Source organism: Natator depressus, chromosome 11, assembly GCF_965152275.1.
Source record: "Natator depressus isolate rNatDep1 chromosome 11, rNatDep2.hap1, whole genome shotgun sequence".
Lineage (NCBI taxonomy): Eukaryota > Metazoa > Chordata > Testudines > Cheloniidae > Natator > Natator depressus.
In genome coordinates this window covers 68644818-68661595 of record NC_134244.1, presented here as the reverse complement: position 1 = coordinate 68661595, position 16778 = coordinate 68644818, and the positions used below count along the sequence as shown (strand labels likewise).

General features: G+C 40.5%; 1 protein-coding gene across 27 annotated transcripts in view; it reads left to right on the top strand.

Moving 5' to 3' along the window:
- The window catches only part of LRRFIP1 (LRR binding FLII interacting protein 1), a 184502-nt gene that overhangs the window by 68258 nt on the left and 99466 nt on the right, over positions 1-16778 (top strand). Inside the window, exon 1 of one of the 27 annotated variants that reach the window (XM_074968126.1) lies at positions 11160-11592. The exons of 23 other annotated variants lie outside the window; for them this stretch is intronic. In XM_074968126.1, the coding sequence (XP_074824227.1) occupies positions 11548-11592 (45 nt within the window). In that variant the 5' untranslated portion in view covers positions 11160-11547. Of the gene's footprint in view, positions 1-11159; positions 11593-16778 lie in introns of those variants that run through there. 3 more of the 27 variants (XM_074968122.1, XM_074968128.1, XM_074968141.1) reach the window with 3 other exon arrangements.

Genomic DNA, 16778 nt, shown 5'->3' with positions numbered 1-16778 from the left:
ATAAGAACGTGATGTGAGTTACTTAAAACTTTGTCTAAGTTTATCTGTTTGGGATGAAATTTTCCGTCCTGGGTGTCTTCCGAAGCCTGAATTTTTCAACTAAAATGATTCAGCTGTGTCAAGATTTGGGAAAAATTTAAATGTATGAATTTTATTTGTATTAATCATGCTCTGAAAGAAAAATTTGAGATTTAATTTATATGGGAGAGATGTACACAGATTTCTGTGCTTCTCTAAATAGCATTCAAATTCTTCTCTAGCAGGAGTAGCATGTTACTGACCTAGAGCTATTTTGAGAAAAAGTCATTGGAAGAAGTGACCTAAATGTGGTTAGTTGATACAGCGTTGGCCCTCTGCCAGATGGAATGCAGACAGCACTTAAAGCTGAAGTCTGTTTCTGCATTGCTGGTTGGAAATTCCCTATGATGGAGTTGTGCAGCACTTAATGAGGAGAAAATACCTGTTTCAGACTATAAGCCCTGAATGATAGTTATAGATTTAAATATCAGTCATATGTAGGTGAAGGGAAAACTCAGTGTGCATGGGTTTTCCCCAACTTATCATATTTGACCAAGTGGGGGCAATCCCAACCAGTTGATGTCCTTCCAGTTGGAGGCAGGCAGTGTGCCCCTATTTATACTTGTGACTCTGTGATTCGGTGCCTGTGAGATTTGGCCTTTTCCCAAGATTCCACAAAATTGAGCATTTTTGCCATGGTCATTTTGCTGCATTGGGTGCTTTAACGGTTTGTCTCCTTGACCTGCTGGACCTTACTTCTCTCTCCAACTTCCTCTACAGCAGATAGTTATTTGGATTGCAGTGCATACTCTCTGTGCTGTTCCATGGAGCCACGGTAGCATGGGAGTGGGGAGTTAGAGAAGAAGCCCAGTCCATGGCTGGGGTGTGGCACAGGCCAGGTGCATAAACTGTCAATCTGGGCTGCCTGGAGACGAACACAGCAGTGGAGGTCCAGGAAGCTGAGACAAGTCACTGAAGAATGTTACAAATGCCTCATTTCTCTGACATACAGGGGAGGGAAGAGGTTCTGAGGCAGGCCACCTAGACCACATTGCAACTGCTTGAGCCCATGCAGTTGCGACATTTGAAGAGAATAGTGGGGGGGGCGGGGGGGGGAATTGTCAAATTGCTCAAAAAATAATTGATCAGTTTACATCAATAGTACTTTTCACCTATGGTTAAGTGACTTGCTGAAGACTGAGAGAGTCTGTCAGAATCAGGAGTTTCTGGCTCCCAGTCCTGTGCTTAAATTCTCTTTTTTTTAAAACTTGTATCTTCTGGCAATAGCGTAGGGAATTTTTTTTCCTCTGAAGCAAACGATGTTCAGGTGAGAATTGTGTATCATTAGTATGTTTCCTCCCGCCCACAATCCATGGCCTTGGATATTCAAAATGTTGAGCTATAAGAACAAAAACATTCAAGCTTTAAATGTAGATGACTTACAGCTGCTCCATAGACATTCCAGAACAGCTAGTTCTGTACCCTTGGCTGCCCAGGTTTAAAAAAATAAACTTTTGGCATCTTAAGAGGTTTAAAAAAAAAAAGGCAAGGGGAGGGGATTAATTTCTGAACTCTTGCATGAAGAGAATGTGAGGATAATTCTTTCATGTACAAAGAAGCACACCATCCAGACCCTCACCACACTTTCACGCTGTGTGATTGAGTAATAATAAGGAAATGTTTTGTGAAAGGTGTATTTTTCCCACTGCAGTGTTCAGCAAAACCTTTTTGCTAAGAGGCACGCATTCATCTTAATACCTATTCTGGAGGTTTGAGTCTTGAGAATTGTTACTTGATTTTTTTTAATTTTCCCAAACCTGGTAAGAATCAAATAGTTTTTCTTGACTTCAATTCATTGTGACACGTTTCAAGATTTGTCAGTTTGGCAAATGAGCTTTCTGTAGAGTTTTGTCAATTTCTTGACAAACAAGGCCAAATTTATTTCTGCTGAAACTACCATTATATAGGGACATGAGACAAGATCGTGAGCTACTCAAAATTGATTCTTGTTGTTCTTGCTGCTTTGGTTGGCCTTTTGTTTTATTGAATATGAGAATCAGTGAAGTGCTTATGAAAGTGAAGGATTAGTAGTAGTACTGTACTTTCTAGAGCCAGGGATATTCCTAGTGGACTTTTGTCATACTTTCCCATGTAGCTTTGCAAATAATTGTTAGGACTGAAGTGAACATCTCTGCTGTTCCACTTATGGGCCTCTTCTGAGCAGACACTCTCTACATTCTAATTTTCAAACTGCCATTGGGGAGATTATCAATATAGTTTGTAGTGCAAAACAAGCAGGGTTTGAAGTAAGGCCAAGGAGTACTCAGATGCTGAACTGGGCTATCCTGCAAAGAAGAGCAATCCACTACAAGCAAAGGTAGCTTCCATCTTTTTGTTTGAATTGGAATCCCACTTCTATATAAACTTTGATTCTTGTGTAGTTTGGTCATTTGTGGGATGACATCTTACAGTGAATAATGCATATTAATGAAGGTTATCTGCAGTTGAAGCCCTGTATGAAAACCACCTCTTTTCATTTATTGTTTTCAAGAGATTTTACCTTTCGCAGCTTGTATATTTTTATCAAGCAAAGGAGCCAAGAACTGTAGGAATGAGTACATCTAGTCATTTGGCTAGACAAGCTCTTCTTAAACTGAAAAGGAGTACTTGTGGCACCTTAGAGACTAGCAAATTTATTTGAGCATAAGCTTTCGTGAGCTACAGCTCACTTCATCGGATGCATTCAGTAAACTGTTGCTCCTTTTTAAAAATAAAAAGCATAACTTTCCATAGACACAAATATTAAAATCCTAAAACAAAGAACCCATGGCAGCAAGTCTGAGTCCAGGTCAACTGACTTGGGCTCGTAGGGCTCATTCTATGTGGCTAAGAATAGCAGTGTTCCTGCGCAGGCTCTGAGGCCCACCCCTCTCACCAGGTCTCAGAGCCCAAGCTCCGGCCTGAGCAGGAATGTCTATACTACTATTTTTAGTCCTGTAGCGTGAGCCTGAGTCAGTTGACCCAGGCTCTGAGACTTTCTGCTGTGGGTTGGTTTGGTTTGGGGTTTTTTGGTTAATGTAGGCGTACCCTTAAATTTCCCCAGTTAGCATGATGTCAACTAGTCTGATTTCAGTGCAATTGAGAAGTACTTAGTGCCTTTCAGGGTTTCCTTCCTCTTTCTTGCTATGTCTCATGTTAGCCTCCATAGAAAATAATCTGATTCTGATGGTACATTTTGGTGATGAAAATTTAACATTGTTTTCCAAAGAAGCATTTAGCTGTATATACTTGAGTTCATTTCCTTGGTTACCATTTACAAGGAGCTCTTGAAATCCTTGCCAGCTAAACTGTAAAGATGCCAGGTTGTGCCCATTGAAGAGAGTAATGATGAAGTGGGGTCATGGCATAGAAAAAAAAATCTTTCTGCATAACTGTGCCTCAAAAACGGATATTTCTCAAAGCACTAATATAGACACACTCTTAAATGCCATGAGAACAGGATAAAAAATGTTAAATAAAGTCACTACTTGAGCCACAGATAGTATCGTTTCAGTTAAACTCTGTCCAACTCTTTCAGTATGAAGTATTTTCTATCTATTCTGTCCATCAGAAAATGAGACTTGTATTTTAAAGAACATCAGAACTACAAATCACAGTTATGCTTTGGAACCGCAGTAGAAGTGTAACAACATATTGGAATTTTACTGACGTTATGAGAACTTGTATTGCTCCTTAAATAATGAAATTAGAATGTCACCTCTGTTCTAACATTCTGTACAAATTTCACAGGTAAATATGGCAGGAAAATCTGTTTAAAAAAAAAAAGTTTATTCTGTTTGGCTCAGTGTTAAAAAAAAATTTATTTGTATTAAAAGGGTCAAAGCAAAAAGGTGAGTTTTTAATTAGATGTCTTTTCCTCAAACTTTGAAAATAAGTGTGTGTGTGTGTGTGTCTTTTAAAATAACTTACTTTGAAATAACTTCATTTTCTTTTTAAGTGATGAGCCAGGTGTCTCAGACAGTATTCTGCAAAAAAGAATACAAATTCATGTCACATTGAGACCCCAGGTTGTATGCTGTACTGATGCTGCAATAATGTACCTTGAGCTAGAGTGTTTTGTCTTTCTGAGAAGGAGTTACACTGTGAGTTGGGTATAACCGGTTTCTGTTGGCTTTTTGGTAAGGCTCTAATAGGTAATAGATGGGACTATATCCTTGTCTCCAAGTAGTATGCTTTGTCAAAGGAATGTATAAGATTGCAAACATTCCCATCCAGAATGATAAGTTCTACTGAATTGAAATGAAATGCTGCGAGGTGGTTTGTGGTAATGTTACTTCACTGATTACCACAGCAAAGAAGTTCTTAATCGTATTGTTTTGGCTGGGCTGGGCGGGGTTTATTGTATAATAGAGCCCCCAAAGTTTTTGATATTCTCAGGGTTTTTTTATGCAGGATTTGCCTTTATCTGCTCCTGCTCGAAGCCCAACTTTCCTGATGATTTGAAAAACTGATTCCCTGGTCTGGTGAGACACAACGTACCATGGAGACAAAATGCCTGGGTGTGCCCTAACTTAAAGGCCAAACTTTATTGGCATTTGTTTGTGCTAGCAATTATTCTGACATTCTTTATAGCAAACATTATGGGCCTTCTACCATACTCCTGTTTCCAGTTTACACAGGAGCTCTTTCATGATTATCGCTTGGGAGTTTCAAGTCCCTTCCGGTTTCATTCCCATGGAGTTTGATGTTTAGGCTCCATATTAACATGTGCATATAAAGCATGCAGTATGTTTCTGTGTAACTGCAAATCATATGCTTGTGCAATACCCTGATATATTCCACAGGGGAGGGGGAAAAGATGTATTCAGTATCCTTTGATTAATACCTGTACTAGCTTCCTGATCCTTATAACTTTACTGCTGCTTTTCTAGTTAATTATTACTAATGCTGCTTGCTCTTGTAGGCTTATGAAGAAAAGTGACAGCTCCCTTTTTGTTTCTGTTTTTGTTTGTCTACGTACAGTGTTTCATTTGTACTGAAGGGTCTGCACTGTTAGCTTTCTATTTGGACTGCATTGGATTGGGATTGTAGGCAAGCACACTTCTGGTGTGAGCATTAGGCTTTTTCCATAACTGTCTTCCTATATTTAATACATTTCACTCTCATTTATTTAATTTGTCCCTTTTGCAAGCTGGGTTCTTACAGGTGTAGCAAATGAATGTGTTGAGAAAATGGACCCTGACTAGCTGGTTAAAAATTTGAAAATGGGAGTCCTGAAGAAATTCCCCAGTGTAATAGTTCAGTAACTTCTCCCCGTACCATCTCCAGTTGCTGGGAAATAACAGTTGCTTGGATTCCTACCCAGGTGTCTTAGCCAGATCATTTCTTGGAGAGTCTTTTTTGCATAATTTGTTAATTAGAAGGAATATGCTACTGCCTCATCTGGGGTCTGGAGACTGCTTCAGAAAGAAGACCACACTGCATCAGTTACTTTAGATGGCTATTTTTGCAATCATAAGGGCTACAAACATTTTTTAAAACAAATGTAATTTCTGGAAAAATTAATAGTTTAGCCAACCCCCACTTTCCAGTGAATGTGACCGAGCCACTGGTCAGTGGATTTTTTCCAAGTCTCTAGCAAACAATTTGTCTCCAGTTTACTAACACTACAACCACCACCATCAACCTGAGGCAGTTGAGCAGTTTGACTCTCAGCCAAGCAACATGAACCCGCTTGGAATTTGCAAACCCTGGGGACAAGCCACCCAAGCATTCCAAATTGTGTTTTAGCTTGTTTACTTACAGAATCTTATAAGCCATTTCTTTCTTTTCATAACACTTCAATTTTTTTAGGTGTGGTTGAGAGGTGGGGATTAGTTTTCATAGATTTAAAAATCTCTGGGGTTTAAAGGTACCTTTATATTCCTAGCATCTAGTACTGCATCTAGTCCTTCTATGTGATTACTTACATGGACATTGATATGCAACACCTTTTGTCACAACATCTGAGTGCTTCCTATTTTAATAGTTAAATTGTATAATCAACGTAGGCTAGACAAATCCAATATGTTAACCCATTTGCAACTTTAAACAGTATGAGTCTTGCAACCTGTGTGTAAAATCTCAACCCAATCCTGTTTTAAAAAAAAAGTTGTGTGTTCTGAAAGCTGCCAGGGCTGTTAAACTGCAAGTGCCATTGGGAATGGGTCTCTGCTGAAAACACACTGCTATTGGAACTTGAATTATATCCCGTGAGTCCACAGCAGGCCTTAACATTCATGACTGATCATAGGGAAAGAGGGATTTTCTCAAGTAACCAGGTAGCACAGTGATTTACATATGGAAGCAAACATATCCAGTGTAGAATCTTAGGCAAAGGTACTGCATACAGTGCTCTGCCCACCACAGCTGGGTGACAGACTGGAATGTTTCTGCAGCTGAAGCTGCTTGGTGGTCTCCTAAAGAAATCCTAAATAAAGTATATTACTGTAATCCAACTTGTAGATGACAGAGGCATAGAACAATTCAAAAAGGTAGCTAGCTGTCTTGGAGAAGAGGGTATGATTTGGAGTTAGTTGTCTTGTCAACAGAATTTCTCCGTTAAGAATTCGTTTGTTTCCCCATAACTTAAAATTAGTATTTAAGAAAAGAACTGTCTAGAGCCAGGCATAATGCAGGTAGGTGCTATGAAAACTCCACTGCACTTGTTTCTGATGTGTAATACCTCTGCTGATCTGACCTTGGACCTGCTGAGAGTAGAAATTGCCATCTTGCAATATGGAGACCATCAAATTAAATGTATGGCCAAAAGAGGACTTGAATAGGGGAAAAAAGTATACTAATATACTGAGCTACCTAGCACCTGAAATTCCTTTCTTCATCCGTATTGAGGACGATGCCTGTTGAAGAGAAAGTTATTACTAGTAACAGCATTCTCACTGGCAGAATTAAACAATTTCTGATTTAATATTTACAGTTATAAGAGCAACTGGAAGTGATTTCCAAAAATTCTCTCCCTTGAAGGGTACATTTCAAAAGTTTCTCTTGGTTTGAAAATTTTAGTGGAATATTCTTGCATTTCCTGAAAAATAGGTAGGAAATATCTTAAACTGGAAGAAACATTTGAAGTACAAACAGCATTGGTGGCTCACCACATGTGGTTGTTTTGGTCTCCAATCTATCCTTCGGTCATACCCTATGTTTTTTTTCCCTGAATTTGACATCTAAGTGGTACTTCGAAAATTCTCTGATTTGTGACTCTATAATGTTTATATTCCCCCTTCTATAATTTAGTAACCCTCTTGAGGAGACTTGCCAGTTAATGTAAAGTGAAAGGAAGAGTCAGCAAATCTGCTGATCCAAATGTCACTGGATGAATGAGCGTTCTAGTAGACCCAGGGGGAGCAGGAGTATGATTCTGTGTACTCTAGCGTTCTGCTACTCCGATCCCTAACCTCACAGTTTCACAGGCTGAAGAAAAAGTGGTGGAAATTTCCCCATAGGACAGTGCAGGCCTATTATGAAAAAGCAAAGTTGCTATTTTTTTTTTAAATAAGTTGTCTTCTCAAATGACAGTTTTGAAGGACAGCTTGTAAATTATGCATACTTGGAGCACTTCTGCAGAGGAAGCTTTGTAGAATATGCTTGGCCTTTCTGGAACAATGGGACATGGTTGGTATTCAGGAACTCACTGAATAAAATTACTGTGAAATACTAGTCTGTGAATATAAAATTATTCTATGCACTTAAAAATGAATTAAGAAAACAATCTGCCTGTTATATGGATGATACTATGGGAACAGCATGGACTACTGCGTTCTTTCGCTGGGACTGGCAGTAGGTTGGGAGTTTATGGAAAAATTGAACTCTGTTGCTAGGTGGAGCCTCTACAGGCTTCTCCATCCTTAGCTGGCTGACCAGGAAGGAACATAATGGCTTGGTTGCTGGGTAACAACCTATTTTGCTTGTCCATGCAATGTAAGGAATGGAGCCAAGAAGAGAGGACTCTGTTGACAGCAAACCTCCTCTAGTCTTCCAAAATGTCAACAGCTGAAAAATAACCATTGAAATTTAGATTATCTTCTCAGGGCCATGTCTATTCCGGCCTGTTTTCTTTGTGGGAGATGGTGTGCATGCATACATTAGGTGAAATCCTGACCCCATTAAAGTTAATGGGAGTTTTGCTATTGACTTGAGCATGGCCAGGATTTTGCTTATTGTGCATAGATCTGTCCTTCTGTACCTATAAATATCATGTAGTATTACGCTAAAGGTGAAATCTTCTGGGGAATGTGCCCATAATCATTTTAATATTTATTTATATGCGTTCACCTGATCATTTTCTGAGTGATGAGGAAAATAAAGAAATTAAAAATATGCCAAACCAAAATAATCCCAGGGTGACATTTCAGATGGGATAGAGAGAAGAGAAATGTGCAGTTTAATTCCAGCCTGATAGCCTGGAGAAATGCAGTGAGTATATGAAAGTGACTTAAAAGTGTGTGATAATCTGCATTAGTATTTGGTTTGAGTTTGGGGAAACAAAACGTTACAATCCATTTTGGTTTAGTGTTTAAGGAATTTTAGAGCACTATGAAATGTACTGGTGTCCAATTCCATCTCCTGATTGACAACATAAGAACGTCCATAGTGGATCAGATCAAGGTCCATCTAGCCCAGTATCCTGTCTTCTGACAGTGGCCGATGCCTAGTGCTTCAGAGGGAATGAACAGAACAGGTCATCCATCAAGTGATCCATCCAAAATGATCTATCCGAAATGGGTAGAGTACAGGTAGTGACAGTTTAGGATTCTCTTAATTGTTCTGCTATTGTCTCTCATCCTTAACCGGTAGTGTACAGATTTCGCTGAACTCTAAATTAATCGCTGTCAACCTCTCCACCCTTGTTCCTTGCTTTTTGTTCCCTTTTTTAGTCAGTTAGAATTAACTTCCCATTCATTACAGAAGAGAAGTTTTCCTTGTGTCACACTCAACATTGATGACCCACCTGTCTGTTTTTTTAAAATAAAATCTATGTAAATGAAGCCAGCATACTGATGTAATTGTGCCAAAGTGGCAGGCACTTCAGTTGGATTTTTCCAGGGTCTGAACATTGGTCACATGTGAGAATCCACTCAAGCATTATTAAATGTAAACTTTCAATGCACCCAGAGTAACAGCTTGGGTAATGTCCATATCCTAGATGGCAGAGATGTAAACACAGGCCACTATTTTAGTGTAGTTATTGCTGCTGATGAGGTTTTTACTTCACATTATGAACATAAGCACGACTATACTGGGTCAGATCAAAGGGCCATCTAGCCCAGGATCCTGTCTTCCGACAGTGGTCAATGCCAGGTGCCACTGAGGGAATAAACAGAATAGGTAATCATCAAGTGATCCATTCTCAGTTTCTAGCAAACATAGGCTAGGGCAGGGGCGGGGAAACTTTTTGGCCTGAGGGCCACATTGGTTTTCAGAAATTGTGTGGAGGGCCGGTTAGGAGAGGCTGTGCCTCCCCAAACAGCCAGCCGTGGCCTGGCCCCTGCCCCCTATCCGACTCCCCCTGCTTCTCACCCCTTGACAGCCTCCCCCGCCCTGCCTCGGGACCCCTGCCCCATCCTCCCTCCCTCTCTGTCCCCTGACCACCCCCTCTCCTTCCTGACTGCCCCTCCCCGACCTCTGCCCCATCCACCGCCCCCGGAACCCCCGCCCCGACTTACCCCCGCCGCCCCATCCAACCCCTCCTCTCCTTCCTGACTGCCCCCTCCCCTGGGGACCCCTGCCCCATCCAACCACCCCTTCTCCCTGACCGTCTCTGGATCTTCTGCCCCCATTCAACCCCCTTGTTCCCCGCCCTCTGACTGCTCTGACCCCTGTCCACACCCCCTGACCACCACCCCGAACTCCCTCGCTCCCTGCCCCCTTATCGCGCTGCTTGGAGCACCGGTGGCTGGTGGTGCGGCTACACCAGGACAGGCAGCTGCGCTGCTTAGCACAGAGCACCGGGTCAAGCTGGGCTCTGCAGCTGTGCTGCCCCAGGAGCTTGCAGCCCCGCTGCCCAGAGCATTGCGCCGGCGGTGCAGTGAGCTGAGCCTGCAGGGGAGGAGGGACATCGGGGGAGGGGCTGGGGGACAGCCTCCCGGGCCAGGAGCTCAGGGGCCAGGCAGAACGGTCCTGCGGACCTTAGTTTGCCCACCTCTGGGCTAGGAACACCATGCCTGCCCATCCTGGCTAATGGCCATTGATGGACCTATTCTCCATGAATTTATCTAGTTCTTTTTGAACGCTGTTATAGTCTTGGCCTTCACAACATCCTCTGGCAAAGAGTTCCACAGTTTGACTGTGCGTTGTTTGAAAAAATACTTCCTTTTGTTTGTTTTAAACCTGCTGCCTATTAATTTCATTTAGTGACCCCCTAGCTCTTGTGTTATGAGAAGGAGTAAATAACACTTTCTCCACACCTGTCATGATTTTATAGACCTCTAGCATATCTCCCCTCAGTTGTCTTTTCGAAGTTGAAAAGTCCCAGTCTTATTAATCGCTCCTCATATGGAAGCCGTTCCATACCCCCCTAATCATTTTTGTTGCCCTTTTCTGAACCTTTTCCAATTCCAATATATTCTTTTTTGAGATGGGACGACCACATCAGCACGCAGTATGAAAAGTTGGGTAAGAGGCCAAAAGGAATTCTGTTTACAAGTGGATCTCAGAATTTTTTTCTGATTTCAAAAATAAGATTATGCACTACCATAAAAATGTCATGAAGTAGTAGCACAAGGGGCTTCATAAAGCAGCACAAACTATTTGTATTTGACAGCCTGTAAAGTGATGGTTGTAGAAAACACTACAGTAATAAACACATCCTGTTCTTGGTGTCGTAGTGCTGGTTGTGGTAAGACTAAGGAACATTGAATGATTTTGCTGCAGACTTGCAGATGACGACAGTTGCTTAGTCAAAGGTCCTGTGCCGAGGGAAGAGGAAAAATCAGCTTGTCTGCCTTCCTGCACCTTTGGAGTTAGCTGCTTACTTGCTGACTCAAGAACTGTAGTTACTGACAAGCGTGGAGCCATAAGCTATTACTGTCCTGCCATTCCCTTGAAGTAGGGTGGGGAGAGTAGGTGGAAACTTCAATACAAATGTGAACTGAAAGAACTGAAAGTTTTGTGAGAGGAAATCTGTGCTTGTGCTTGTGTTTTCTGAAGCAGCGAAGGAAGGATTCCTTTATGAAGCACACTGACTTTGTGTGCTCCCTAGAGCACCTGTGTGACTCGCCCTGTGTTTTGACCACTCCCCTAAGTGGATTCTGTGTCAGCAGAGCAGGCTGACAGAAATGTGAGGATTTTGGAGAGGTGGACAGAGTCATCTTGTTTGTTTGGATAAACACTTGACAAACTGGATCAGAAATACTTTCCTGGGATGTTAAGTAAATAAAGCAGAAGCCTAGCAAGTAGTAAGGTGGATATTTTGTTTCCCTTTTCGTGTATGAACTTCAAAGACTCTGACGGTGAATAACAAACTTTGCAGCCATGCAAACGGAAGCAGACTGCTTCAGTCCAGAAGCTCAGAAACTGGTAAGGAAGGTGGGGGGAAATAATTTGCTAGTCCAAATCTCCTGTTGTTTGTGCTGTCTTTAAAAGTTTAAAAAGGAGGTACTAGTTAATGGGTGTATTGGTATTTGTGGAAAGCTCTACTGCGTGTTGTGCCTTTGACACGTTAGTCTCCGATTACATTGAAGAAGCTGTGGTTTACTGTTCTGTAAAGTAGGAAGTGAATGTGCATAAATACATTATAAATGTTATGCTTTATGCACCAGAATATACATTCCATGAGTCTGCAGCTATACTTGTACAAAGAACAATTCAGTTTAAATTCAGTTTATCTGCTTGTGTTGTGATGTTTCTATTAACTATATAAATGTTCTTGAATATTACTTGTTACTGTTTTATAGAGCAAAGAAACTTTTAAAGACGGTTTCTGTGTACAAAATGTACAATAAATAATTTAATTGCAGAAATTTGTGAGAAGTGTGATAATTATCATAAGGTAAAAGATCTTCCCATGAACTATGGGAATTCAAATTCTTTTCCCCAAGCTCTGCAAAGTGCCAGTGTAACATTACCCTGGAAACGTCAACAAAAAACTCTGTACAGATCAAATGCATTTCAGATAATAGAACTGTATGTCTTGCATTTTGCTGGTATAATAGAAAGATGGGTGGTTGGTCATCTCCGATTTTCAGCCTCAAAGGGAATGTAAAGTGGGGAGGAGAGTTGATGTTCATTATTGTTTTTCTTTGACCTTTTTTTCTTAAAATTCTTTAATTTTTTTCCATTTGAACTTGAATCTTTTTGAGCCCGTTGGTGCCTTTGATCTACTCCATAAATTTTTTTTGTCACTGTAGTTGGTGTCAGCCTCCTACTTCTTAACATTTTACATGTATAAATACAAACATTTGGAGAAACAATAAGGACATGCTTCTGAACGTGAAATGCGTCATTTGGGAGAGTTCTTTCAATGAGACAGACAAGGAAAGTGTTCAGGTAGCTTGTTTAAGGAAAAGAAATAGAGATTCTCCTCATACACAGAAACGTCTGGCATATATTCGGCTTGCTGCCAGCAGAATGGGTGTTCCTGTGTATTGCATTCAATCTTGCAAGAGCCGGGGGGGGGGGGGGGGGGAATGTAAGAGGTAACTCTAAACTTAAGTTACTACTTAAAAAGTTAACTTCTCTCTGCAAAGTAAAACCCTTAATTTGTCTCTGAATTACTAGCATTGTTCCCCACTATGCCGGGGGGTTTGGACTTAATTGCAGTGTAGACGTTCAAGCTTGGACTGCAGCCCAAGCTCTGGGACCCTTCCACCTTGCAGGATCCTAGAGCCAGGTGCCAGCCAAGCCCAAACGTCTATCCCCAAGTTGACTTCCACTTGCAATACATGAAGGTGGGCTCCTCCCCCACTGAGGCAGCTCACACTCCTTGAGCTGGCCCTGTGGGGCTTTTTTAGAAAAAAATTAGTGTATTTTAAAACAGATGGGGATTGAGCTCCCACCTGCTTAAACTGTACCTTAGTCACTAATTCACAGCATCAGAATGGCTAAATACTTCTGTGCTGGGCATCATACAACATAAAATAAAGCAGGAACATGAGGGGCCTTAGGGCTAGCTGTCAGTCCCTATTGTTACTTGTTACTTCTAAGCATTACCTTTAGAAGATTGCTACTGACCAAATGCAATAATTAAATTTTATATCAACACTTCAAATATTACATATTTTTAATAAGTTATTTTTCTCAGGCCTAGTTTAAAAAAAGTTGAAAGTATCTAGAGCCAGTTACTATCTATTCCTTGTTTGGCCTATTGAAGGGGGCGGGGAGGGGCAAGAGAAAAATATCTAAACCACTTATAGCTTGATTTAGCCTGTGAGCAGACATGGCAACAGAGTTTTAGCTTAATGTTCGAAGTTCCAAAACAGTTCCGTGTATGTACAAGCAAACACAAAAGATTTACAATGGAAACAGGCATTCATGGGCTTATATCTAAGGTGTGGATTTTTGGCACATGGTTAAGTGAGTGTAATTAATGTATTTATACATGATTAGGTTGCTAAAGGAGGAACTTGGTTTAATTTTTGTCCTGGTGCAGTCTATACAGGTGAAAGGTGAAGAGCTAAACAGACTCTACAGTGGTCCACGGGTCAGATAGTGTGAATAAGCTATGCCAAGTACCTTGAAGCTCATTCCTTAGCAATGGGGCTGATGTTTGTGAAGCATTACGAGCTGAGATAAACATTTACTAAGGGCTTGTCCACACTTACATTTTATAGTGCTCTAACTTGCTGGCTCAGGGGGGTGAAAAATCACCCCCCTGAGCGCAGCAAGTCTGAACACTTTAAAGCGCTAGTGTAGACAGGCTCCGAGCGGTGGAGGTGGATTACCAGGAGTGCTGGGGGAGCTCTTCAAAGCGCTGCCACGGGAGCGTTCCCGCGACAGCGCTTTGAAGTTTCCAGTGTAGCCATGCCCTAAGGAATTGGAGGAGTGAGGCCTATTAGTCTGGTCACCTGGGTACTTCCCTAGATTTTTGTTGTTGAAAGTAAAGAATTAAGGAATTATTCCACAAATCAAACTGTTCTTGTGGGTGAACAATTTCAGTATTTCTAAAAAAAGCTAAAAAAAACCACTGCAGAATTTGGCAATATTAATAAACAGTGGGACAGCTTTGATGTAGATTTTAATTATTTTATTGGAAAATTGTAAAACTTTGCTTTAAATACATGAACAGTCTTTTGTTTTTATTTTTTAAATACCACTTGTGTGGTTGAGTTGGCACTGCTGGTCTGCTTCCTGAGCCGTCTGGTCTCATCCATCTTGTTCATTCAGTGACACTCAGATGTAAAACAACATTGTCTGGTACTGGCTGGAGTTTGGTTCTGTCTCTTTAATTTAGGTCATGATTGCTTCACTAGTGAGAAGGAAGGAGTGATGACAATTTCATTTCGGTAACTGAGTAACCCATTCATTACATTTGCACCTTATTAAACAATGGTGAAGGGGAATAAATGTACAAAAATATCTGGTCTTGTTGCTAGTACTTGTGGCTGAGGATAGCAGTGTTTAGCCAAATGGGTTATCACAAGCAATGTACCACTTGGCTAGAGAAATTTTAAACGGCTAATCTATAGCAAAGCCTTGGTTACATTGCTTTATTTTTCCAGTTTACTGATTGAATGTATATCATAGACAAGTGGAATGAAGGCCAGTATAAAGTATGGAGAAAACAAGCCTTTAACTGTGAAACAGTGGGGCAGAACTGATTATTTTTTCATGTTAATCAGGAAAAACATTCAAAACATAAACTGTTGGCTGTATTTTTTAGCATAATGGTAATAACTTTAAAGCAGAAAGTGAGAATAAATTGATTCTCGAGATGGAAAAAATATTGTGGCTGTTGCATACAGATTGCCACTTTGGTAAGTTACTGAACTTTCAGTGAGATTCTTTTCGTTTTAATTAGTGCTTTAATAACGTGATCTGCATAAGAATGAACTCCTACAGGCAACTTGTTTCTGCTCACAAGCTGTTTCTTTAACCCTTTCCCTTCACAGAAAGCACATGCTGTTGGCTTTGAATATTAGACCCTTGGTAAAATCAAGTCTCTTTGAATAATTGTACTGCTTTAATGATTTATCTCGAGAGTTGTTTGAAGATTTCTATATCTGGAATCGTTCATGGGGATTACAAAGGTCACTGTGGCTGGATTTCTTGCTATCCACAGGTTTCAGAGTAGCAGCCGTGTTAGTCTGTATTCGCAAAAAGAAAAGGAGGACTTGTGGCACCTTAGAGACTAACCACTTTATTTGAGCATAAGCTTTTGTGAGCTACAGCTCACTTCATCGGATTGAGCTGTAGCTCACAAAAGCTTATGCTCAAATAAATTTGTTAGTCTCTAAGGTGCCACAAGTCCTCCTTTTCTTGTTGCTATCCAGAGTTTCCTATCTCTGTTGGCTGTTTGTCAGGAGTTCCAATTTAACAGTGAAGTCCGCATGTTTCAGAGAGCTATTTCTTTATGCATGCACATCTTCAGGGTATGCTTGCATCACAGAAACATGTTCATAATCAAATCAATCAATTTTATCTTGATGTAAATACATTTCTGAATGTTACTTCCCTGTGCTTGTAGGGGACAATGTGCCCTTTAGGCAGGAAGTGAGAACTTCCTTAGTCATTGTTCTATTACATACTGGCTGTGCTGGGGCAGTGTTAGAAATGGGTGTAAATACAATATTATAGGTGATCATTCCAACTGGGCTCCTGGTTTAGGTTGGTATTGGTATTTAGAAGGTGAGACTCCATAATTCTGGATAACTAACCCTAATTTCAGTTCCCTGGTGACCTTTGTCTGCAGGTAAAATCAAAAGTAATTGGCATGTTCAAGATACTGTATTGGAGCTAGAGAAACTGACTAGATTTGCAGGCTGCAGTATTCTTTTTTTACCTGGGTGATGCTGGAGAGGTTGAACGCAATAGGTAGGATAAATATCTGCTATTAAATAGGATGGATTTTCCATTGGAAAAAAATGTCACTTGAGTTTTTTATTTTGAGTAGAGTAAGGTAGAGAAGAACATCAAACTTTTCTGTTGTAGCAGTGTGTCTATTTTAGGGCCTGTAGTGGCTTTAAAATGTCACAGTATGCATTTACTGCAGTATTTTGGAGAACTTCAGTAGAAAGCTGTAGTTTTTGTAATAATACTGGCTTCTGTGCCCTCCTTGCCACAGTAATTGTCTCCTGTTTCTTCTGCCCTACCCAAGGCACTCTTTGGAACTCTTCTCTATTCTTTTGCATGATTTGCCTAACAGAAATGGTAACTTCATCTTTTTCACCTGTCAGACAAGGAGCATACAAAAACTTTTTAAAGTGTACCTGGACTTCAAATTTTAATTAATGTTCTGCTTCTTTCTCTAGTAGTTACATTTGTATGTGTCCCTATCTGTTTTGGATAAATTTCTTGTATTAGAGGCCTGTATTTCTCCCCCCACCCCACCCCCCCGGTGTTGGCAGTGTTTGAAGGATGAAGTAATCTACAAAATAGCTGACTAACCTGGGGCAAATGGTTACTTTTAACCTTGAATACCAAAAGAAGTTCTTCCCATCAAACTTTGAGATTCTCATGTTAATTTTCACTCAACTTTTTACTACTGTAACATTTTGTAGCTTTTTAAAAATATATATATTTAAAGTCATTGTAAGTATTGCCAACTC